The sequence below is a fragment of the Marmota monax genome, unplaced genomic scaffold, assembly GCF_021218885.2.
Source record: "Marmota monax isolate L192 unplaced genomic scaffold, Marmota_monax_Labrador192_F-V1.1 WCK01_AAM20220418_F8-fsc00103, whole genome shotgun sequence".
In the NCBI taxonomy this organism is placed as follows: domain Eukaryota; kingdom Metazoa; phylum Chordata; class Mammalia; order Rodentia; family Sciuridae; genus Marmota; species Marmota monax.
In genome coordinates this window covers 4,286,174-4,311,009 of record NW_026694286.1, presented here as the reverse complement: position 1 = coordinate 4,311,009, position 24,836 = coordinate 4,286,174, and the positions used below count along the sequence as shown (strand labels likewise).

Sequence of the window (24,836 nt, the reverse complement as noted above, 5' to 3'; positions counted from 1 at the left end):
ATCAGTAGACATGATTTCTTTTTTTTAATTTTTTTTATTATTAGTTGTTCAAAACATTACAAAGCTCTTGACATATCATATTTCATACATTTGATTCAAGTGGATTATGAACTCCCATTTTTACCCCGTATACATATTGCAGATTCACATCGGTTACACATCCACTTTTTTACACACTGCCATACTAGTGTATGTTGTATTCTGCTGCCTTTCCTATCCTCTACTATCCCCCCTCCCCTCCCTTCCCATCTTCTCTCTCTACACCATCTAATTCATTTCTCGTTTTTTCCCTCTTTCCCCTCACTTCCTCTTATATGTAATTTTGGATAACAATGAGGGTCTCCTTCCTTTACCTCCCCCCTCTCATCCCTGTTTAATGGTGATCTTCTTCTCATGCTCTTCCTCCCTATTCTGTTCTTAGTTGTTCTCCTTATATCAAAGATGACATTTGGCATTTGTTTTTAAGGGATTGGCTAGCTTCACTTAGCATAATCTGCTCTAGTGCCATCCATTTCCCTGCAAATTCCATGATTTTGTCATTTTTTAGTGCAGAGTAATAATCCATTGTGTATAAATGCCACATTTTTTTTTATACATTCACCTATTGAAGGGCATCTAGTTGGTTCCACAGTCTAGCTATTGTGAATTGTGCTGCTATGAACATCGATGTGGCAGTATCCCTGTAGTACGCTCTTTTAAGGTCTTCAGGGAATAGTCCGAGAAGGGCAATAGCTGGGTCAAATGGTGGTTCCATTCCCAGCTTTCCCAGGAATCACCATACTGCTTTCCAAATTGGCCGCACCAATTTGCAGTCCCACCAGCAATGTACAGAGTACCCTTTCCCCCTCATCCTCGCCAGCACTTGTTGTTGTTTGCCTTCGTAATGGCTGCTAATCTTACTGGAGTGAGATGGTATCTTAGGGTGGTTTTGATTTGCATTTCTCTGACTGCTAGAGATGGTGAGCATTTTTTCATGTACTTGTTGATTGATTGTATGTCCTCCACTGAGAAGTGTCTGTTCAGGTCCTTGGCCCACTTGTTGATTGGGTTATTTGTTATCTTATTGTTTAATTTTTTGAGTTCTTTGTATACTCTGGATATTAGGACTGTATCTGAAGTGTGAGGAGTAAAAATTTGTTCCCAGGATGTAGGCTCCCTATTTACCTCTCTTATTGTTTCTCTTGCTGAGAAAAAACTTTTGAGTTTGAGTAAGTCCCATTTGTTGATTCTAGTTATTAACTCTTGTGCTATGAGTGTCATATTAAGGAATTTGGAGCCCGACCCCACAATATGTAGATCGGAGCCAACTTTTTCTTCTATCAGGTGCAGAGTCTCTTATTTGATATCAAGCTCCTTGATCCATTTTGAGTTAACTTTTGTGCATGGCGAGAGAAAGGGATTCAGTTTCATTTTGTTGCATATGGATTTCCAGTTTATCCAGCACTATTTGTTGAAGATGCTATCCTTCCTCCATTGCATGCTTTTAGCCCCTTTATCAAATATAAGATAGTTGTAACTTTGTGGATTGGTCTCTGTGTCCTCTATTCTGTACCATTGGTCCACCTGCCTGTTTTGGAACCAGTACCATGCTGTTTTTGTTACTATTGCTCTGTAGTAAAGTTTGAAATCTGGTATCGCTATACCACCTGATTCACACTTTCTGCTTAGAGTTGCTTTTGCTATTCTGGGTCTTTTATTTTTCCATATGAATTTCATAATGGCTTTATCTATTTCTATAAGAAATGCTGTTGGGATTTTGATTGGCATTGCATTGAACCTATAGAGAACTTTTGGTAATATCGCCATTTTGATGATGTTAGTTCTGCCTATCCATGAACAGGGTATATTTTTCCATCTTCTAAGATCTTCTTCTATTTCTCTCTTTAGGGTTCTGTAGTTTTCATTGTATAAATGTTTCACCTTTTTTGTTAGGTTGATTCCCAAGTATTTTTATTTTTTGAGGCTATTGTGAATGGAATGTTTTTCCTCATTTCCATTTCAGAAGTTTTGTCGCTGATATACAGGAATGCCTTTGATTTATGCATGTTGATTTTATATCCTGCCACTTTGCTGAATTCATTTATTAGTTGTAGTAGTTTCTTTGTCCACCCTTTTGGGTCTTCTAGGTATAGAATCATATCTTCCGCAAATAGTGATAATTTAAGTTCTTCTTTTCCTATTTTTATGCCTTTAATTTCTTTCGTCTGTCTAATTGCTCTGGCCAGTATTTCGAGAACTATATTGAATAGAAGTGGTGATAGAGGGCATCCCTCTCTTGTTCCAGATTTTAAAGGGAATGCCTTCAATTTTTCTCCATTCAGAATGATGCTAGCCTGAGGCTTAGCATAGATAGCTTTTACAATGTTGAGGTAAGTTCCTGTTATCCCTAGTTTTTCTAGTGTTTTGAACATAAAAGTATGCTGTACTTTGTCGAATGCTTTTTCTGTGTCTATCGAGATGATCATATGGTTCTTATCTTTAAGTCTATTGATGTGGTGAATAACATTTATTGATTTCCATATATTGAACCATCCTTGCATCCCAGGAATGAATCCTACTTGATCATGGTGCACAATTTTTTTGATGTGTTTTTGTATCCGATTCGCCAGAATTTTATTGAGGATTTTTGCATCTAGGTTCATTAGAGATATTGGTCTGTAATTTTCTTTTTTGAGGTGTCTTTGTCTGGTTTCGGAATCAGGGTGATGTTGGCCTCATAGAATGAATTTGGAAGAGCTCCTTCTTTTTCTATTTCCTGAAATAACTGGAAAAGTATTGGTATTAATTCTTCTTTAAAGGTTTTGTAAAACTCCGCTGTACACCCATCCGGTCCTGGGCTTTTCTTGGTTGGTAGTCCTTTGATTGCTTCTTCTATTTCATCCGTTGATATTGGTCTGTTCAAATTGTGTGTATCCTCCTGATTCAGTCTGGGCAAATCATATGACTTAAGAAATTTATTGATGTCTTCACTATCTTCTATTTTATTGGAATATAGGTTTCAAAATAATTTCTAATTGTCTTCTGTATTTCTGTAGCATCTGTTGTAATATTGCCTTTTTCATCCCGTATGTTAGTAATTTGAGTTCTCTCTCTTCTTCTCTTCGTTAGCATGGCTAAGGGTCTGTGGATCTTATTTATTTTTTCGAAGAACCAACTTTTAGTTTTGTCAATTTTTTCAGTACGTTCTTTTGTTTCAATTTCGTTGATTTCTGCTCTGATTTTAATTATTTCTTGCCTTCTGCTACATTTGCTGTTGTTTTGCTCTTCCTTTTGTAGGGCTTTGAGATTAAGTGTGAGCTCATTTATTTGTTGGTTTTTTCTTTTTATGAGGAATGACCTCCAGGCAATGAATTTCCCTCTTAAAACTGCTTTCATTGTGTCCCATAGATTCCGATATGTTGTGTCTGTATTTTCATTTATCTCTAAGAATTTTTTGATTTCCTCCTTTATGTCTTCTGTAACCCATTGATCATTCAGTAACATATTGTTCATTTTCCATGTGATGTAGGATTTTTCCTTCCTTCTTTTATCATTGATTTCCAGTTTCATTCCATTATGATCAGATAAAATGCATGGTATTATCTCCACCCCTTTATATTTACTGAGGGTTGCCCTATGGCATAATATGTGATCTATTTTTGAGAAGGATACATGTGCTACTTAAAAATAAGTATATCAACTTGATGATGGTTGATATATTCTATATATGTCAGTTAAGTCTAGGTTATTGATTGTCATATTGATTTCTATAGTTTCTTTTTCAACTTTTGTTTGGAGGATCTGTCCAATGGTGAGAGAGGTATGTTGAAGTCACCCATAATTATTGTGTTGTGGTGTATTTGATTCTTGAACTTGAGGAGAGCTTGTTTTATGAACGTTGGAGCACCATTATTTGGTGCATAAATATTGATAATTGTTATGTCTTGTTGGTGAATGGTTCCTTTTAACAGTATATAATGTCCTTCCTTATCCCTTTTGATTAACTTAGTCTTGAAGTCGATTTTATTCGATATGAGGATGGCCACTCCTGCTTGCTTACGAGGACCATGTGTGTGGTATGTTTTTTCCCAACCTTTCACCTTCAGCCTGTGTATGTCTTTTCCAATCATATGTGTCTCCTGGAGGCAGCATATTGTTGGATTTGTTTTTTTTTAATCCATGTTACCAGCCTATGTCGCTTTATTGGTGAGTTTAAGCCATTAACGTTTAGAGTTACTATTGATATATGGTTTGTACTCCCAGCCATGTTTGATTATTTATCTTTTTTTATTATTTTAATTTGGTTTGTTTCTCCATGATTAGCTTTCCCCTCACCCTCTCGCTTTACTGAGTTACTTCCCACTGTTGGTTTTTGTTATTGTTTTTCATTTCTTTCTCGGGTAGTGTTTTGCTCAAGATTCTTTGCAATGCTGGTTTTCTCGCGGCAAATTCTTTTAACTTTTGTTTATCATGAAAGATTTTTATTTCGTTGTCATACCTGAAGCTTAATTTTGCTGCATACAAAATTCTTGGTTGGCATCCATTGTCTTTCAATGTTTGAAATACGTTGTTCCAGGATCTTTTCACTTTAAGTGTCTGTGATGAAAAATCTGTTGTTAACCTTATTGGTTTACCCCTGAATGTAATCTGCCTCCTTTCTCTTGTAGCTTTTAATATTTTCCCTTTGTTCTGTATATTGGATGTCTTCATAACAATGTGTCATGGTGTTGGTCTACTGTGATTTTGCATGCTCGGTGTCCTGTATGCATCTACAATTTGTACATCCATTTCCTTTTTTATATCTGGAAAATTTTCTATAATTATTTCATTCAACAGGTTTCTCATTCCCTTGTTTTGAACCTCTATACCTTCCTCTATCCCGATGACTCTTAAGTTTGTTTTTTTTATGTTATCCTATATCTCTTGGATGTTTTTCTCGTGATTTTTTACCAGCCTTTCTGAGTTGGCTAGATCTTTTCAAGATGATATATTTTGTCTTCATTATCTGACATTCTGGCTTCTACTTGCTCTACTCTGTTATTGATACTCTCATTTGCGTTTTTAATTTGGTTTATAGTTTCGTTCATTTCTAGAATTATTGATTGATTTTTTTTAATAATCTCTATCTCCTGGTAAAGATGCTTATTTGCTTCTTTTATCTGTTTATGTAATTCATTTTCAATGTGTTCTTTCATTGTTTGAATTTGCTCTCTCATATCCTCTTTAAGATTCCATTCCATCTGTGTAAGGTATTCCTTGAATTCTTTTTTTTTTAAATTACTTAAAATAGTTCATTCAACTTGCAAAAACAATCAGTACAATTCTCTATTCAAATGTTGAATACAATCCATTAGATCATCTTTATAAATGTGGAAATAACATTTTACAAAATTCAAAATCCACATATGAAGTAGGTATGAAAAGAAATGCATTTGATATTATGAATGACATTCTTTTTTTTAAATTTTTTATTGTTGGTTATTCAAAATATTACATAGTTTTTTGTAATGTTTTGAACAACCAACAATAAAAAATTAAAAAAAAGAAAAGAAATGAAAAGACAAAAGAAAAAAATAGAAAATAAAAAAGAAAAAATTTAAAAAAATAATCAAAAAAAATAAAAATAAAAATTAATAAAAAGTAAAAATAAAAATTAAAAAAAAACAAAAAAAAATCAAATAAAAAAAATTTAAAAAGTGCAGTCTTAGAGTTCGATTAACTTCTCTTCCAGTAGGTGGAGCTGTGCCCACCGGGCCAGGCTTCTCCTCTCAATATGCCGGAACCAATCACTGTGAAGCAGCTCCTCCTCCCCGACTGGGTGGGTCTCCAATCCTGATTGCCTAGGGCCCTTTCTTGTGTTTAGTTACTTCCCCACTTTTCCTCCAGCCAGGCCCCGCTCACCGGTGACTCTCACCACGATACTGGCTACATGCCGGGTCTGCTGGTCCCAGGAGCCCTGTTTTCTTGAACACTGGGCACATTCTCCCTGCTTGCCATTCCCTCAGACCCTAAGGTTGTGGAACTTGGGGCTGAGAACCCTCAGTGTATTTTGCTTGCCCTCGGGTAGCCACGCCCCTGGGAGCTGGTGCAAGAGACCTCAGTTGTCAGCTGGGATCCCGTGCCGCTTGGGTCTTGTGCCTCTCCTGATTCCCTTGGTATGACTTTTGCGCTCATGGGAAAGCTGGGAGGGGCCCTTGAGGCCCCTGTGTGGAGAGGGAAGGCTAGGGGTTTACACACCTGCCGCTGCCGGTTTCAATGAAGTTATCTCCTCCGCTGCATTCTGGTGACGTCAGTTCTCTGCCATTTTGCTATCCCATGCGAATGGTGACAGTTCGTTCCCTTTGCCAGGTGACCGATGCAACAGGTGGGTCCTGACCGGCTCTCCCAAGCCTCGTCTTCATCCTGTGGCCACTGCCTATGAAGGCTCGGTTGGTATTAACCTCCGCAGGATCAGGAAAAGCCTACAAGTTGTTTCATTGGGATCATTTAGCATGAGTCACAGCGGTTTGTCTGCAAGACGCAGGCGAACAGGAGCCTGAATTCAGCCGCTCCAGGTTCGGTGTGTGTTCTGAGAGGTGCAGACTGTTCGCCCCAGATCCACGTCAACTCAGCATTGCCTAGTGATCCAGAGCAAACAGCATTTCGTCGGTTTAAGACTCCCTGTGCCCGCGCAGCTGAAGAGGTCAGAGACTTGATATCTCCATGCCCGCCGCCATGTTCGACATGATTTCTTTTTGACAAGCTATGGGGTGTTATTTATTGTGAAATTCAAGCCAGGCTGGGCTAGGCTTGTTGTGTATCCTCATGCAAGAATACTTTACTAAAGGCACCAAGCCTAAGCTGTTGATTTGTGTAGACGTTCACAGTGTTACTGGTTGTCAGACATGAGGGATATTTATAATTTAAGGCTTGTTAAATTAAAAAAAATATATATATATATATACATTGTTAGAATCATTCAAAATGAATGGGTTTTAAATGTCAGTACTCATAGTACTACTTATTGGTTCTCCAAAATGGTCAGCCTGCTTTATAAAACTTATTCCAATAACTATTCAAAGAACCTGGACAACTCTTTAGTAATATTGTGAAGAGCAGTCATTATAAATCAAATTGGTAACTTTTTTTATCTTATTTTATCTTTTTCAGATTGCTGTGCTATGCTTTGCATGATTAAAACAAACGTCTTACCATTCCTGAAGGACAGACTCTGTGAGTACAGAGACTCTACAGATTGCAGTGAATCCTTACTGATCATCAGCAAAACAAACAAACCGAAAAACCCAATATGACCCCCCTCCAAAACTCTTACTACAGATAAAACCCAAGGCAATAAAATCTAGTTTCTTTGTTATATTTATTCTAGATGAGATAGGAAACCCATCTCTGTCACATGATTTTATTATTATAAAACAAATAATGAAATTTTTGTCAGCTCATAATCAGGTTACTTATAATAACCAATTATAAGAAGTATAACTGGAAATATGTGTATTAGTCAGTTTTTGTTACTATAACAAAATACCTGAAAAAGTGTATTTATTTTTAAAAAGAGGTTTATTTAGCTCATAGTTTTGGAGGTTCAAGGGCATGATGACTACATCACCTTGGTTCTGTTGAAGACCACATGGCAGATGGAATCACAATTGTGGGAATACGCATGTGAGGGAAGAGACTGCACAGTAAGTCCAGAAGCTAGAATGGCCAGGCTTGTTTTCTTTTCTTTTCTTCTTCTTCTTTTTTTTTTTTTGTACTGGGAATTGAATCCAGTGGTGCTTAACCACAGAGCCACATTTTATAAAATTTTGAGACAGGATCTTGCTAAGTTGCTTAGGATCTCATTCAATTGCTGAAGCTGGCCTTAAAGTTGTGATCCCATTGATTGCCCCAGCCTCCTAAGTTGCTCGGATTACAGGTGTTCATCTCCACCCAGCTTGGTTTTATATATATAAAATAAGTACTCTGTTGGGAACTAACTGGGATCGCAGGAGAAATATGTTGATCCTTTTCAAAGGCAGTGACTCCACTAGGTCTCCCTTTTGAAGGTCCCATCACCTCTCAACATTGCCACACTGGGGACCAAGCTTCAACACATGAACCCTTGGGGATATTCACACCATATCGGAACTATAGCGGCATATTTTTTAATTTGCTTTGTAATTCTGAAGGGGCGGTATTCCCCTAACTTTTCATGTGGCCTTCTTTTGTAGAAGAACGCTGCTAAGAAGTGCTGAAGTGGCAATGAAACAGCCCAACAGGAAGAGAAAGCTTGGCATGGATTCCGAAGAGCACTTGGATCAGGATGGATGCTTGGTGAGATGTTGTCTCCTGGCCCTTCCTCACAGTCTGCAGTCACTGTTGAAAAGCTCTGTGGAATGGTGCAGCTCATATAACCATAATTGAGCAGTATTTTCAGTCACTTAAAACTACTTGCTGCAGTTGAGTTTTCATGTAACTCTATAGTATCATTAAAGTTTGGTACATTTAAAAAGGTAATCTTAATTTTAAAGGTGAAAGAAGATCGGTTGATCATTATCAAATAGGGGAATGGAGACTATGAACTGTAGGTGGTTTTATTAGGGTTCTTCAATAGAACCAATAGAATATCTGTCTGTCTGTCATCTAACACCTGTATGTAGAATTATTTTAAGGAATTGGCTCATGCAGTTTTGGGGGCCAACAAAATCTGCAGGGCAGGCTGGAGGCTCAGAGAAGAGGTGGCATTGTGGACTTGAGTCCCCTATCAGTCTGGGGGTAGAGTTTTTTTCTTTCTCTAGGGCCTCAATGTTTTTTCTTATGGCTTTCCGCTGGTTGAATGAGACTGACCCACACTATGGAGGGTAGTTTGCTTTTCTCAAAGTCTACTTAATTAGACGCTAATCACACCTAAAAAACCCTTTACAGCAACTTATAGACACCTAGAAAGTATAATGTTCATCGTGTATCTAGTTCCCTTCCCTGTGCTGTTTCCTTGAGACATCTTTATCTATTTCTGGGAATTTAAAAGTTGGCAGTATGGCCCAGAGACATCTCTGGTGGCCATTTTGGGGATAGTAGACAATTAACAGCATCCTCAATTGTGTTTCTTCATGGGCTCTCATCATTTATTTGGGTTTGGGGGTCTTCATGTGGTCTCTGGTTGTATATTTAGACATTATGCTTGGTGAAGTGATGTAAAGGAGGACATTTTGTGGCTCAGTGCCAGGTTTGGTGTGGTTGGATGAACCCTAGACATAAGTACTGGTTTGGTGTGAGCTTAGTTTTAAGATGTTAATTATAATTTGGTAACAAGCTTAAGAGCTGTTTCCTTGGGATCAGCCTTGTTGTGAGGTAGGATGATCAGGATAGAGCTGAGCCTGGCTCCCTTGGTGGTTGCATCTTTAGATCAATGCCAGGAGAGTTAGTGCTCCAGATGTACTGCAGAGAACACTGGCTGTTTAAGAGGTCACTTGAACCAGACCTACCCAGAATTTTGCCTTTCTGATGCTTTGTAAGGATGCCATTTTTTTTCAGTGCCTTTGGTTTGCTGTGTCGTGTGCCTTCTGAAGAGACAGAATATGAGGAGTTGATGTGTTCAGTTACTCCTGTGGTCCCCAGACAACAGCACCAGCATATCCTGGGGGTTTGTTAGAATGAGTGATTCTGGTACCTGCTGTTTTTTTTTTTTAAAGAGAGAGAGAGAGAGATACAGAGAGAGATAGATAGAGAGAATTTTTTTAATATTTATTTTTTTTTTAGTTATTGGCGGACACAACATCTTTGTTTGTATGTGGTGCTGAGGATTGAACCCGGGCCGCACGCATGCCAGGCGAGCGCGCTACCGCTTGAGCCACATCCCCAGTGCATACCTGCTGTTTTTTGAGAACTATTGTCCTAGGGTATAGATCTGCATTGTGCATCGTGCATCATGCATCATGCATCTTCTAAGAGTATTATAGTGAAATACATTTCATTGCATAATAATTGCAGATTGTATGCCTTTTTTTGCAAAAAAAGTGGGATGCAATCATTGCGTGAAGCTTTTAAAAAACCCAAAAAAACCTTTTCACTCAAAGTTCTATTTCCATGCTCTACAGTGAACATAATCATTTTCAGCTTGAAGCCTGCAGAATAGTTTTATATTTATCCATAATCAGGAAGAAATGCTTCATATATTAATGTATCATCAGCAGATGAACTGTACAGCTTAGCTGTGGTGGGAAGATGTGAGTCTTATTATATCATGTGACTTACTCAGGCACCTTTACTTGCCCACGCGCTCTCCTTGAGCCTGTGGCTCTTCATTTGGTTGAGTGACAACACTTTTAGTACTGCAGCACTCTAAACAAACCATACAAATTGACTGACAGTTCACATTCACTGAGAATTCTGGGCTCAGTGCTTGCAATGCTGGAGGAAAAAATGGGTATTCATATGCCACTGGTGAATACATTGCTGTTCTTTTGACCTTTTTAGTGACATGAGCAACAGAACTATACCATGCAACTATTTCATGATGAAAGGTCATCAACCAGTTTCTGGACTGAAAAAACAGGGTGTGATGATTAATGGTTGTATGGTGAAATGCAATTATCAATTGTGGCTCCTTCATTTTTCTGTATTATTTTAGTTTAACATTTGAGAACAACTCCTCTCTTTCAAAAATATTTAGGTCTTTAAATCAGTGTCATTTGTCTTTATTTTTTTTAACTTAATCTATTTTGTATTAGAGTATTTTAATTGTACATAGTAGTTGAGTTAATTTTGACAAAATCATACATGAATGAATTTTGATTTACTCTGTTTTAGTCCCTGGTGCCCTTCCTTTCCCTCTTGTCCTCCTTCCTCCTACTCTCTTTCCTCTACAGATTATTTATTTATTTATTTATATTTGTTGGGTGCTTTATACATGTGCATAAAGGTGGAATTCACTATGGTATATTTATATATGCACATAGCATGATTTTGTTAAATTCATCCCACATTTCCCCATCTCTCCCATCCTCCTCCCTTCCTCTCTCTTTCTTCCATTCCACTGATCTTCCCTATATCATTATAATATCTGATCCCTGGCCCCCCACCCCCTTGTTTGTCTTATTTTTCTTTAGTTTCCACATAGGAGAGAAAACATTTGACCCTTGATTTTCTGAGTCTGGCGTATTTCACTTAGCATGATGTTCTCCATTTCCATCCATTTACTGACAGATGCCATAATTCCATTCTTTTTTTTTTTTTTTGCAGTTCTTCAACTCCCCATTCACTTTTATTTATTTATTTATTTATTTATTTTATTTTTTTTTTAAATTTTTTATTGTTGGCTGTTCAAAACATTACATAGTTCTTGATATATCATATTTCACAATTTGATTCAAGTGGGTTATGAGCTCCCATTTTTACCCCATATACAGATTGCAGAATCACATCAGTTACACATCCATTGATTTACATATTGCCATACTAGTGTCTGTTGTATTCTGCTGCCTTTCCTATCCTCTACTATCCCGTCTCCCCTCCCCTCTTCTCTCTCTGCCCCCTCTACTGACATTCGTTTGTCCCCCTTATATTATTTTTCCCCTTCCCCTCACTTCCTCTTGTATGTACTTTTGTATAACTCTGAGGGTCTCCTTCCATTTCCATGCAATTTCCCTTCTCTCTCCCTTTCCCTCCCACCTCTCATCCCTGTTTAATGTTAATCTTTTTCTCATGCTCTTCGACCCTACTCTGTTCTTAGTTACTCTCCTTATATCAAAGAAGACATTTGGCATTTGTTTTTTAGGGATTGGCTAGCTTCACTTAGCATAATCCGCTCTAATGCCATCCATTTCCCTGTAAATTCTATGATTTTGTCATTTTTTAATGCAGAGTAATACTCCATTGTGTATAAATGCCACATTTTTTTTATCCATTCATCCATTGAAGGGCATCTAGGTTGGTTCCACAGTCTAGCTATTGTGAATTGTGCTGCTATGAACATCGATGTAGCAGTGTCCCTGTAGTTGCTCTTTTTAGGTCTTTAGGGAATAGACCTAGAAGGGGAATAGCTGGGTCAAATGGTGGCTCCATTCCCAGCTTTCCAAGAAATCTCCATACTGCTTTCCAAATTGGCTGCACCAATTTGCAGTCCCACCAGCAATGTACAAGTGTACCCTTTTCCCCACATCCTCGCCAGCACTTGTTGTTGTTTGACTTCCTAATGGCTGCCAATCTAACTGGAGTGAGATGGTATCTTAGGGTGGTTTTGATTTGCATTTCTCTGACTGCTAGAGATGGTGAGCATTTTTTCATGTACTTGTTGATTGATTGTATGTCCTCCTCTGAGAAGTGTCTGTTCAGGTCCTTGGCCCATTTGTTGATTGGGTTGTTTGTTCTCTTACTGTCTAATTTTTTGAGTTCTTTGTATACTCTGGATATTAGGGCTCTATCTGAAGTGTGAGGAGTAAAGATTTGTTCCCAGGATGTAGGCTCTCTATTTACCTCTCTTATTGTATCTTTTGCTGAGAAAAAACTTTTTAGTTTGAGTAAGTCCCATTTGTTGATTCTAGTTATTAACTTTTGTGCTATGGGTGTCCTATTGAGGAATTTGGAGCCCGACCCCACAGTATGTAGATCGTAGCCAACTTTTTCTTCTATCAGACGGCGTGTCTCTGATTTGATATCAAGCTCCTTGATCCATTTTGAATTCACTTTTGTGCATGGCGAGAGAAAGGGATTCAGTTTCATTTTGTTGCATATGGATTTCCAGTTTTCCCAGCACCATTTGTTGAAGATGCTATCCTTCCTCCATTGCATGGTTTTAGCCCCTTTATCAAATATAAGGTAGTTGTAGTTTTGTGGATTGGTTTCTGTGTCCTCTATTCTGTACCATTGGTCCACCCGCCTGTTTTGGTACCAGTACCATGCTGTTTTTGTTACTATTGCTCTGTAGTATAGTTTGAAGTCTGGTATCGCTATACCGCCTGATTCATACTTCCTGCTTAGCATTGTTTTTGCTATTCTGGATCTTTTATTTTTCCATATGAATTTCATGATTGCTTTCTCTATTTCTACAAGAAATGCCGTTGGGATTTTGATTGGCATTGCATTAAACCTATAGAGAACTTTGGGTAATATCGCCATTTTGATGATGTTGGTTCTGCCTATCCATGAACAGGGTATATTTTTCCATCTTCTAAGATCTTCTTCTGTTTCTCTCTTTAGGGTTCTGTAGTTTTCATTGTATAAGTCTTTCACCTCTTTTGTTAGGTTGATTCCCAAGTATTTTATTTTTTTTGAGGCTATTGTGAATGGAGTGGTTGTCCTCATTTCCATTTCAGAGGATTTGTCGCTGATATACAGGAATGCCTTTGATTTATGCATGTTGATTTTATATCCTGCCACTTTGCTGAATTCATTTATTAGCTCTAATAGTTTCTTTGTAGACCCTTTTGGGTCTGCTAGGTATAGAATCATGTCATCTGCAAATAGTGATAATTTAAGTTCTTCTTTTCCTATTTTGATGCCTTTAATTTCTTTCGTCTGTCTAATTGCTCTGGCCAGTGTTTCGAGAACTATGTTGAACAGAAGTGGTGAGAGAGGGCATCCCTGTCTTGTTCCAGATTTTAGAGGGAATGCCTTCAATTTTTCTCCATTCAGAATGATGCTAGCCTGAGGCTTAGCATAGATTGCTTTTACAATATTGAGGTATGTTCCTGTTATCCCTAGTTTTTCTAGAGTTTTGAACATAAAGGGATGCTGTACTTTGTCGAATGCTTTTTCCGCATCTATCCAGATGATCATATGGTTCTTATTTTTAAGTCTATTGATGTGGTGAATAACATTTATTGATTTCCGTATATTGAACCAGCCTTGCATCCCAGGGATGAATCCTACTTGATCATGGTGCACAATGTTTTTGATATGTTTTTGTATCCGATTGGCCAGAATTTTATTGAGGATTTTTGCATCTAGGTTCATTAGAGATATTGGTCTGTAGTTTTCTTTCTTTGAAGTGTCTTTGTCTGGTTTAGGTATCAGGGTGATGTTGGCCTCGTAGAATGAATTTGGAAGTTCTCCCTCTTTTTCTATTTCCCGAAGTAGCTTGAAAAGTATTGGTATTAGTTCCTCTTTAAAGGTTTTGTAAAACTCTGCTGTATACCCATCCGGTCCTGGGCTTTTCTTAGTTGGTAGTCTTTTGATGGTTTCTTCTATTTCCTCAATTGATATTGGTCTGTTTAGGTTGTCTATATCCTCCTGACTCAATCTGGGCAGATCATATGACTTAAGAAATTTATCTATGCCTTCACTATCTTCTAATTTATTGGAGTATAAGGATTCAAAATAATTTTTGATTATCTTCTGTATTTCTGAAGTGTCTGTTGTGATATTGCCTCTTTCATCCCGTATGTTAGTAATTTGCGTTCTCTCTCTTCTTCTCTTCGCTAGCATGGCTAAGGGTCTGTCGATTTTGTTTATTTTTTCAAAGAACCAACTTTTAGTTTTGTCAATTTTTTCAATTGTTTCTTTTGTTTCGATTTCATTAATTTCAGCTCTGATTTTAAGTATTTCTTGCCTTCTACTTCTTTTGCTGTTGTTTTGCTGTTCTTTTTCTAGGATTTTGAGATGAAGTATGAGATCATTTATTTGTTGGTTTTTTCTTTTTTTAAGGAATGAACTCCAAGCAATGAATTTTCCTCTTATAACTGCTTTCAATGTGTCCCATAGATTCCGATATGTTGTGTCTGTGTTTTCATTAATCTCTAAGAATTTTTTAATTTCTTCCTTGATGTCTTCTATAACCCATTGATCATTCAGTAACCTATTGTTCATTCTCCAAGTGATGTATTCTTTTTCCTTCCTTCTTTTATCATTTATTTTCAGTTCCATTCCATTATGATCAGATAGGATGCATGGTATTATCTCTACTCCTTTATATTGTCTGAGAGTTTCCCTGTGACATAATATATGATCTATTTTTGAGAAGGATCCATGTGCTGCTGAGAGAAAAGTGTAACTGCTTGATGTTGGGTGGTATATTCTATATATGTCAATTAAGTCTAGGTTATTAATTGTGTTATTGAGTTCTATAGTTTCCTTATTCAACTTTTGTTTGGAAGATCTGTCCAGTGGCGATAGAGGTGTGTTGAAGTCTCCCATGATTATTGTATGGTGGTCTATTAGACTCTTGAACTTGAGAAGAGTTTGTTTGATGAACATAGCTGCACCATTGTTTGGGGCATATATATTTATGATTGTTATGTCTTGTTGGTGTATGGTTCCCTTGAGCAGTATGTAGTATCTCTCTTTATCCCTTTTGATTAACTTTGGCTTGAAATCTATTTTATTTGATATGAGTATGGATACTCCTGCTTGTTTCCGAAGTCCATATGTGTGATATGATTTTTCCCAACCTTTCACCTTCAGCCTATGTATGTCTTTTCCTATCAAATGCGTCTCCTGTAGGCAGCATATTGTTGGGTCTTGTTTTGTGATCCATTCTACTAGCCTGTGTCTCTTGATTGGTGAGTTTAAGCCATTAACATTTAGGGTTATTATTGAGATATGGGTTGTTCTTCCAGCCATATTTGTTTATTTATGTTCCTAAACATGGTTTGTTTTCCTCTTTGATTATTTTCCCCCCTTTACTGTCCTACCTCCCACTGTTGGTTTTCATTGTTATTTTCCATTTCCTCTTCCTGTAATGTTTTGCCAAGGATGTTTTGAAGAGATGGTTTTCTAGCTGCAAATTCTTTTAACTTTTGTTTATCGTGGAAGGTTTTAATTTCATCTTCCATCCTGAAGCTTAATTTCGCTGGAAACACAATTCTTGGTTGGAACCCATTTTCTTTCAGTGTTTGAAATATGTTATTCCAGGATCTTCTAGCTTTCAGAGTCTGTGTTGAAAGATCAGCTGTTATCCTGATTGGCTTACCCCTAAATGTGATCTGCTTCCTTTCTCTTGTAGCTTTTAAAATTCTCTCCTTATTCTGTATGTTGGGCATCTTCATTCTAATGTGTCTAGGTGTGGGTCTCTTATGATTTTGCACATTCGGCGTCCTGTAGGCTTCTAGGATTTGGGGTTCTGTCTCATTCTTCAAGTCTGGGAAGTTTTCTCGTATTATTTCATTGAATAGATTGCTCATTCCTTTGGTTTGAAACTCTGTCCCTTCCTGTATCCCAATGACTCTTAAATTTGGTCTCTTGATGTTATCCCATATTTCTTGGATGTTCTGCTCATGGTTTCTTAACAGTCTTGCTGAGCTGTCTATGTTCTTTTCAAGTTGAAATACTTTATCTTCATTGTCTGATGTTCTGTCTTCTAAGTGTTCTACTCTGCTGGTAGTATTCTCAATTGAGTTTTTAAGTTGGCTTATTGCTTCCTGCATTTCTAGGATTTCTGTTTGTTTTTTATAACCTCTATTTCCCTGTATAGTTGATCTTTTGCTTCTTGGATTTGTTTATGTAATTCATTGTTGAAGTGATGTTTCATTGTCTGATTTTGCTGTCTGATGTCTTCCTTGAGACTCCAGATCATCTGAAGCATGTATATCCTGAATTCTTTATCTGACATTCCATCTGCTGCAGCTATTACCTCTTCTAACGTTGAGTTGACCTGCAATGCTTGTGGTCCTTTCTTTCCTTGTCTCTTCATACTGTTCGCGTTCCTTTCTACTTGGTGAAACTGTTGTGCTATTGAATTTTCCCCCTATATATTTATATTGGTCTTGTATAGTTGCAAAGTCTCCCTCGCAGGCACGGGAGGCGGCTCTGCCCCTCCTCCAATTGGGGCAATGTGCCTACCACGCCGGCAGGCCGCTGGGCATGCTCTGCTGGTCGGTAGCAGGTCCGCCGAACTTGCAGGCGCTGGCGGCGGCTCTGTCCCTCTGCGGGCCGCTAGGCTTATTCTGTCGGTGGTCGCAGTTCTGTCTACTTTGCAGGCGCAGGCAGCGGCACTGCCCCTCTGCAGGCCTCTGGGGCTGTACTGCCAGTGGGTCGCAGGTCCGCCTACCTTGCAGGCGGGGGGGGGGGGGCGGCTCTACCCTTCCTCACGCCACTGGGCCTGTTCTGTCTCTCGGTTGCAGGTCTGGCCTGTTCTGATGGTGGTCACAGTTCCGTCTACCTTGCAGGCGCGGGGGGGAGGGGGCAGCTCTGCCTCCCAGCAGGCCGCTGCTCCTCTTCTGCCGGTGGGTCGCAGGCCCGCCTACCTTGCAGGAGTGATTGGAAGCTCTGCCCCTCCGCGGGCCACTGGGCCTTTTCTGTCGGTGGTCACAGTTCCACCTACCTGGCAGGCGCGGGGGGTGGGGGGCGGCTCTGCCCCTCAGCAGGACGCTGGGCCTGTTCTGTGGGTGGTCACAGTTTCCTCTACCTTGCCGGCGCAGGGGAAGGGGGCGGCTCTGCCTCTCAGCAGGCCGCTGCTCCTCTTCTGCCGGTGGGTCGCAGGCCCGCCTACCTTGCAGGAGTGATTGGAAGCTCTGTCCCGCCGCGGGCCACTTGGCCTTTTCTGTCGGTGGTCACAGTTCCACCTACCTGGCAGGCGCGGGGGGTGGGGGGCGGCTCTGCCCCTCAGCAGGCCGCTGGGCCTGCTCTGTGCATGGTCACAGTTCCCTCTACTTTGCCGGTGCAGGGGGAGTTGGCGGCTCTGCCTCTCAGCAGGCCGCTGCTCCTCTTCTGCTGGTGGGTCGCAGGCCCGCCTACCTTGCAGGAGTGATTGGAAGCTCTGTCCCGCCACAGACCACTGGGCCTTTTCTGTCGGTGGTCACAGTTCCACCTACCTGGCAGGCGCGGGGGGTGGGGGGCGGCTCTGCCCCTCAGCAGGCCTCTGGGCCTGCTCTGTGTGTGGTCACAGTTCCCTCTACCTTGCTGGTGCAGGGGGAGGGGGCGGCTCTGTCTCTTGGCAGGCCGCTGCTCCTCTTCTGCTGGTGGGTCGCAGGCCCGCCTACCTTGCAGGAGTGATTGGAAGCTCTGTCCCGCCGCGGGCCACTGGGCCTTTTCTGTCGGTGGTCACAGTTCCACCTACCTGGCAGGCGCGGGGGGTGGGGGGCGGCTCTGCCCCTCAGCAGGCCGCTGGGCCTGCTCTGTGCGTGGTCACAGTTCCCTCTACTTTGCCGGCGCAGGGGGAGGGGGCGGCTCAGCCTCTCAGCAGGCCGCTGCTCCTCTTCTGCCGGTGGGTCGCAGGCCCGCCTACCTTGCAGGAGTGATTGGAAGCTCTGTCCCTCCGGGGGCCACTGGGCCTTTTCTGTCGGTGGTCACCGTTCCACCTACCTGGCAGGCGCGGGGGGTGGGGGGCGGCTCTGCCCCTCAGCAGGCCGCTGGGCCTGCTCTGTGCGTGGTCACAGTTCCCTCTACCTTCGTCATTTGTCTTTAAACTGCTAAGATTATCACTTTCTCTCAGTATTCTTGTTCTATAGCCTTGATATTAACTTTCTGTCTGTTAGCTTTAGTACAAATGCCCATTTTCTCTTAAATTCCAACTCAGTTTCTAACTTAATCCTGATGTGTCTACCATTATTCCTGCCCTAAAGTAGGATTTTCCCATTTTTTGAATTTAAAAAGTGCTGACAGGTGTGCTTTAGTGTGGGTCCCTGAATAGTTGGATTTCTGATAGTATCTGTTAAGTGATATTCTTAGTGTCTAATGGGATTTTTAGGCAAATGAATTTCTTGGATTAATAGCATGAAAATTATTTTTCAAAAGACCATATTACAATTTAAATTTTAAGGTGTTTGGATCACATTGTTATTTTAACAGATATTCTCATGGGATAATTAAAAGGTGCACATTGAAAATGAGTTTCACATTGCACAGTCACTTTGAGGCTCATTGCTAGTTACAGTACTCATTTTCATCAGTTGAATTCAACAGTTGAGCTAGCTCACATCAGGGGCTATCTATTCACTATGGAGAGAGGAGCCAGTCATGCTTGGATATTTCTAGGTTCCTTAAAATATAAATAAAATCCTTTGCTTTTTGTGTTCACTTCGGATTTTATAAGTAGCATTTCCTTTCAACCAAGTAAAAGCCCACTGGCAGATTAAGTGTATAAAGCATCAAGCAAATGCACAGTTGGACGTTCCTAAACATCTGCTTCTGAGACAGTAATTTAATTTTTTCAATATCCAATAATTTCTAGATGCTAATAGTATCTGTCAGTGAATGTTTTCCTGGATTAATATTTTCTAAGTATCTCTGAATAGAATTTTAAAAATATTTATTTATACTTTTCAAAATACAGTTATATGCCAGTGCGGTGTCACATGCCTGTAATCCCAGTGGCTTGGGAGGCTGAAGCAGGAGGGTTGTAGGTTTGAAGCCAGCCTCAACAACTTAGTGAGACTGTAAACAACTTCACGAGACCCTGTCTCAAAATTAAAAAATAAAAAGAGACAGGGATGTGGCTCAATGGTTAAGCACCCCTGAGTTCTATTCCTAGTACCAAAAACCAAACCAAACCAAAACCAAAACAAACAACCCAATCATTTGGTTAAAAAAATCAAATAGTACAGTCAGGTATTGAAATGAGATGTAAATTCTCCACCATACCCAATCAAATGTGTACTAACCTGCCAAGGATTTTTGTGAAAGTGGGACCACAGGACCACTGTTGATCATTTCTTTTATATCTATAGCACACAAAAACAAAAGAGAAAGTTAAAAACCCACACCTGCTATGCACATAAACATACACATCACACAATACATATCCCAAGTGGGCTCATATCCTACACATTTTCTGTATTGCCTTTTTTGCTATTATTACATGTATCTTGGAGATGTGCACCTTCTTTTTTGGTGGTACACAGTGTTCATTCTGTGAATATATCATAATTTTTAAATAGTTCTTTACTATGAGGATTTGGGTTATTTTTATTTTTGTGGTTAAACACCACATTACAACTAGTTTTCATATTTATATGTCTTTTTGATCTGGGAATACCTTTGCAGTTGATTCACAGATAAAACCTTATCAGAGGATTTAAAATTGAAAGTATGGATTAACCATTCAAGATCATCCTGCAGAGAGTTTATCTTCTCCCTAACAGTATCTGCCAGAGTGCTGCTTTTCCCTGGGTTTTATTACTCGTCTCATATCTTTGCTCACTCATTTCATTTCTGTGCACGTGAACTTTTGTTTCTGGAACTGGTCTCCTTAATGCTGTCCTATGGCAAGAAAGAATACCTTTGAAGAAAGTATTCTTTGAAACTCCTTGACATATTATGCCTTTGTGCAGCATCCAGCACAAAGATCAGTGTCATTTTGGGTGCCCTTTCCTAGCTTTTTTCCACCCACCTCCATTAGAATTGACTAGCATAGTGTAGGCAGATAGTAATTGGGGAAACAACATTTTTTATAGTAATTTTATAGATGTTTAGTGTGTATGTGGGTGTTCTGGGCACAAAACCCCCAAACATTATATAGGCTTTAAAATTTCAAATTTCCTTCATAAAAGTGCAAGTTTAACAAATAAAAGAATGTTTTATTTGACTGTACAGGAATAAAATATATGGCTTCCTATTGTGTGTATGCAATATCTGACATCAAAGAAATGTTAGTTCTCATTCTGTCTCTGAACCTTCTAAAATCAGCAAATCAATGTTTAAATATTGAGTTATAAATTTGGAATAGAGATATGAGATATTTTTATTTCTCTAAAGAATTTTAATATCTTGCTAAATAAAAGAGAGCTAACTTCTGTAGACAAATACAGTGTGACTAAACAATTATGGAGCACATTAGTGCTCTAAGGTATGGTTACCTTTCAGAAAAAGATAGGTCACTGGGGCCTTGGTCTGATCTTGAAGTATACATGAGACTGGTGTAATTTTGCAACAGCCCATAGAATCCTTTTATAGTCAGAGGAACCACTGGAAGGTGATATTTATAAGGCTACTTTAGCATTGTATATGTGTTAGCAAATTCTAAGGGAGATTTCATTCAGAGATATAGGTATATTATCAAATATTTGGACAAAATGGAAGCATTTTCTTCTCTGACTATTCCAGTAGAGCAATGGGAAAAAATCCCATAAATTCCTACATTTTTATCTAAAAGGCTAATTTCATTTATCATATTTCACATTGGATATTGGATTAGAGCCAAAAAAATAAAAAAAAAACCCACAAAGCAACAGGTTAAAATTCAAATAGTAGTTTGCTACTTAAGTTATTAAATAGGATTCTGGCATTTCCTAGTTTATGAAACTGGTATGTGTCACCTTTGGGGCGGTTGTCAGGTTCTTCTGGGGTAGGGACAGCAGGGTTCTCAGGGATCCTCTAAAGCTCCAGGGACTCCTATGTGACAGTGAATATGCTAAGTTAAAATAAAGACATTGGACTAATTAGGAGGGACAGCATGTCCAGCCTTTTTGGTTGTTTTCCCACTTCATGATCCTTTCTTCCTGTGGAACAGGTTTGAAGTTGATGAGTGGGAGTGCACAACTGCAAAGACTTATTTTATGTACCTTCAACCATTAACACCCCCTTTTGAGAACATTATTATTTTCTTTCCTAAAGCTTTATTTTCAGGTTTTGGAACTAAGGTTTGAAACCTGGGAAATCACAATGGTGGTTTTATTTTTCTCAGTTCATATTGATTTCCTTATGTCTTCTGTCTGGGAAAATAAAGTAAAATGCTCATTTTCCTTCTGTTTTTGAAAATTCATTCTGTATTAATTAGTAGCATTATAGACATATTACCTTTATGAAATAATTAATTATTTCAGATAGAAGCATATAATGCTAGTAGGAACTTTGGAGAATATTTAGTCCAATGTCTTTGTTTTAACAAATCAGAAAAATCAGGTTAAGAGCATTTGTATCATGTGTTCAGATTTAAATAGCTCTTTATTGGTGGTGCTAGGATTTTACCTCAGGATTTATCCTGGCACAAAATTCAACATTTTTCCTACTATTTCATGTGATATTAAATAGTTTTCTGTTTGGAAAATTGTTTAAAGTGTAAAACTGTATGAAATGGCATACACCTGTAATCCTAGCTACTCCAGAAGCTGAAGCAGGAGGACTACAAATTCCAGGGCAGGCTGGGCAACTTAGCAAGACCTATCTCAAAATAAAAATTTAAAAAGCCTGAGGGCATAGCTCAGTGGTAGAATACCCCTTGGTGAAATATTCATTACCCATCCACAATGAAGTCAATATATCATAAGAGAAATACATACTTATATAGATATTCAGAATCATAATCTTTTGTATGTATATGTGTGTGTCTGCATATCCATAACATTGATCCACCTAATGAACATACAGACACAGGAAACCTGGGTAATTTAAATCTGAAGTGAAGGGAAAAGTTATTTTGGTGGGGAGTGTTTTTTTTTTCCACTTTCTAGTCAGAATTTCAATAGCAAATAAGGAAGTATGAATCAAGTATCATAATCCATTAGCTGAGTGACAGATAGCATATTACATATTTCTTTTTATTTTTCAATGAAACAGTGATTATAAAAGTGCTTCAGTGGCTGTTGTGTGAGCATAATCAACTCTTGAATGCTGTTTCTTGTTACCGTTTCAGTTTTGCTGTAGAGAGTTTCGTTGTTTTGAATTATATGGATTTCCCATGTATTGACTGAATAAAGATGGATGAATTTGATGTAAAGAGCTACCATAGAAAATTAGCCCTGATTCAAGAGTTCATCCCACACAGCAGAATGAGGGTAGATGTGATTGAGTGACTACCATCTTCACTCCCACTCTGTCCTGGAAGAGAGCAGAAAGGCTTGCCACTGATATGTGGCAATGGCATCTGCAGGGAGCTTGTGGAAATCCATAATCTAAGACCTAGTAGTCAAGATCTGCATTTTAACAGGATCCCCAGGTGATTCACGTGCATGTTAGAATGTGAGAGGCCTGCTTTATTAATTGCATAGAGGTACCCATCATTAACTTTGGTTTTGAAATCTGTCAGGCAGAAAAGTACTGTTCTCGAATATTGCCTTTGTGCTTTCACTTAGCAAATATTGCTGAACTACACTGGGTGCCAAGCTCTGTTTAGGGGATGAAAGACATTTAAGCCATACTGCCTGCTCACCAAAATGGGAGAGATGAATAAAACTAATGATTGTAGTGCAGTGTGGTAGGCCCACCAATAGATTTCTGTAAGGTATTTCTATGCTTCCACATGTTCGCAGATTACTCTGGGCAGACGGGGAGGAGGGAGGATCACATAAAGCTTGCTGAGAGGAATCCTAAAGACTAAGTAGGAGAGTTTCAATTTTCTATTGTTGCATAATGAATTGACACAAACTTAGCAGCTTAAAGCACTCATTTATTTTATTCCAGTTTCTGGGAAGTCCAGGCATAGCTTATCTTGCTCAGAGTCTGAGGGTGAAATCAGTGGTCCTGAGGCTGACTTCCAGTTTGGGGCTCAGTATCCACATCTAGGCTCCTGTGCTTGTTGGCCGATTTTGTTTCTTGTGACTCTAGTACTCAGATCCCTGTTTCCTTTCTAAATGTTAAGCAGAGGCCATTGTCTGTAATCTTCTAGAGGCTACCATAGTTCTCAGAGACCCTCTAATAGCATAGTGGGCTTGTATCACAGGAATTTGATGGAAGAAAATAGAAATTCACTGATGGTTGTGTTGGTGAGTCTGAGAGTGCCCAGCTGGTGTGGCGTTTGTAGAATGAGGCAGGCAGTGGTGGATAGGGATTTCAGGGAAGTGGCAGTGAAGGCTGCACATGGCATGGAGAGACACAAGTAGGGCACTCAAAGCCTCCTTGAGGCCTGGGGTGTGCAGGGAGGATGGGAGAGTGCAGTGACATGACCGTCTAGGGAGGAGGGGCAGCCAGATAAGCACATTCTGTCACTCTGTTGCCAGTCATTCAATACAGGGAGACCCTGATCAACACTGGACATTGTGGTTTATTCACATTTTCAAAGACCACTGCAGTTCTTGGCATATAGTAATTTCCCAGAAATATTTTTTGAAATGAGTAATTGATTCAGTTAGGATTTCAAGATCTTGCTTACTTCCCCTCAGAATGCTTCTTTCATGAGAGATTTTGTAATTTGTGCTGTGCTTATTTAGGTGGTAAACAAAAGTAGCCAGGCTAGGCTGGTTTAGTTTTTATTAAGTCCCTGATATATTCTTTGCAATTTGAAAACTGGCAAAATAACTGTGATGGTTACCATTAATTGAGAGTCTGCCATGTCCATGTATTGTTATAAGGACTTTACTTGGGTCACTAATCCTTAAACAGTCTTGTAAAGGAGATATTATTAATCTCCAAGTCACAGATTAGGAAACTATGGAGGCTAAATAAATATTTTGCTCAACATCATCCAGCTAGTAAGGGGTGGAGTTGGTATTTGAACCTTTGGCTGTCGGACCCAAAAATTTGTACAAAAAAAGAAATCTCTTATTCTGTACAAAGTACTAGGTAGCCTAAGAAGCATATGAAAATATAAGGCTTTGGCAATTAAAATACTATAGTACTGGAACATGAATTGACTGACAGACTGAATAGACAGGTCAGAAAGCCAGAAATAGCATTGAATATACTTGGGAGTTCAGTGTGAAATGCACAGATCTTAGACTGACTGCAGAAGGAAGATATTAAGTAAGTTGTGTTGGGTCAAGTGGGGAGCTATCTATGCTAAAGTCTGTTGTCTTTACTTCATATCCTGACTCTACCTATCAAAGATTTAACTATATGACATAAACCACAGTGTAGTGGTCATAAAGAAAAGGGGAAAGATTTTATAATCTCGGTGTGGAAAGGCTTGTTTTACTTTTACTCAAATCTACAAGCCATGAAAGAAAAGTTTGATAATTTCTTAAAACAAACAACAAATATTCTGCATTTATATTAAAAAATACCATAAGGAAAGTGAAAAAAAGAACTTACGTACTAGGAAAATAAGTAATTTATATCATATCATAGACAAA

The 24,836-nt window shown here is 39.1% G+C and overlaps 1 protein-coding gene across 5 annotated transcripts in view; it reads left to right on the top strand.

The window, feature by feature from the left end:
• Positions 1 to 24,836, top strand: part of L3mbtl4 (L3MBTL histone methyl-lysine binding protein 4) — a 485,427-nt gene that overhangs the window by 125,368 nt on the left and 335,223 nt on the right. For 2 of the 5 annotated variants that reach the window (XM_058586451.1, XM_058586450.1), the window contains 3 exons: positions 6,328 to 6,661; positions 7,129 to 7,191; positions 8,190 to 8,292. In XM_058586451.1, the coding sequence (XP_058442434.1) occupies positions 8,221 to 8,292 (72 nt within the window). In that variant the 5' untranslated portion in view covers positions 6,328 to 6,661; positions 7,129 to 7,191; positions 8,190 to 8,220. Of the gene's footprint in view, positions 1 to 6,327; positions 6,662 to 7,128; positions 7,192 to 7,271; positions 7,662 to 8,189; positions 8,293 to 24,836 lie in introns of those variants that run through there. The other 3 variants (XM_046467481.2, XM_046467478.2, XM_046467482.2) reach the window with 2 other exon arrangements.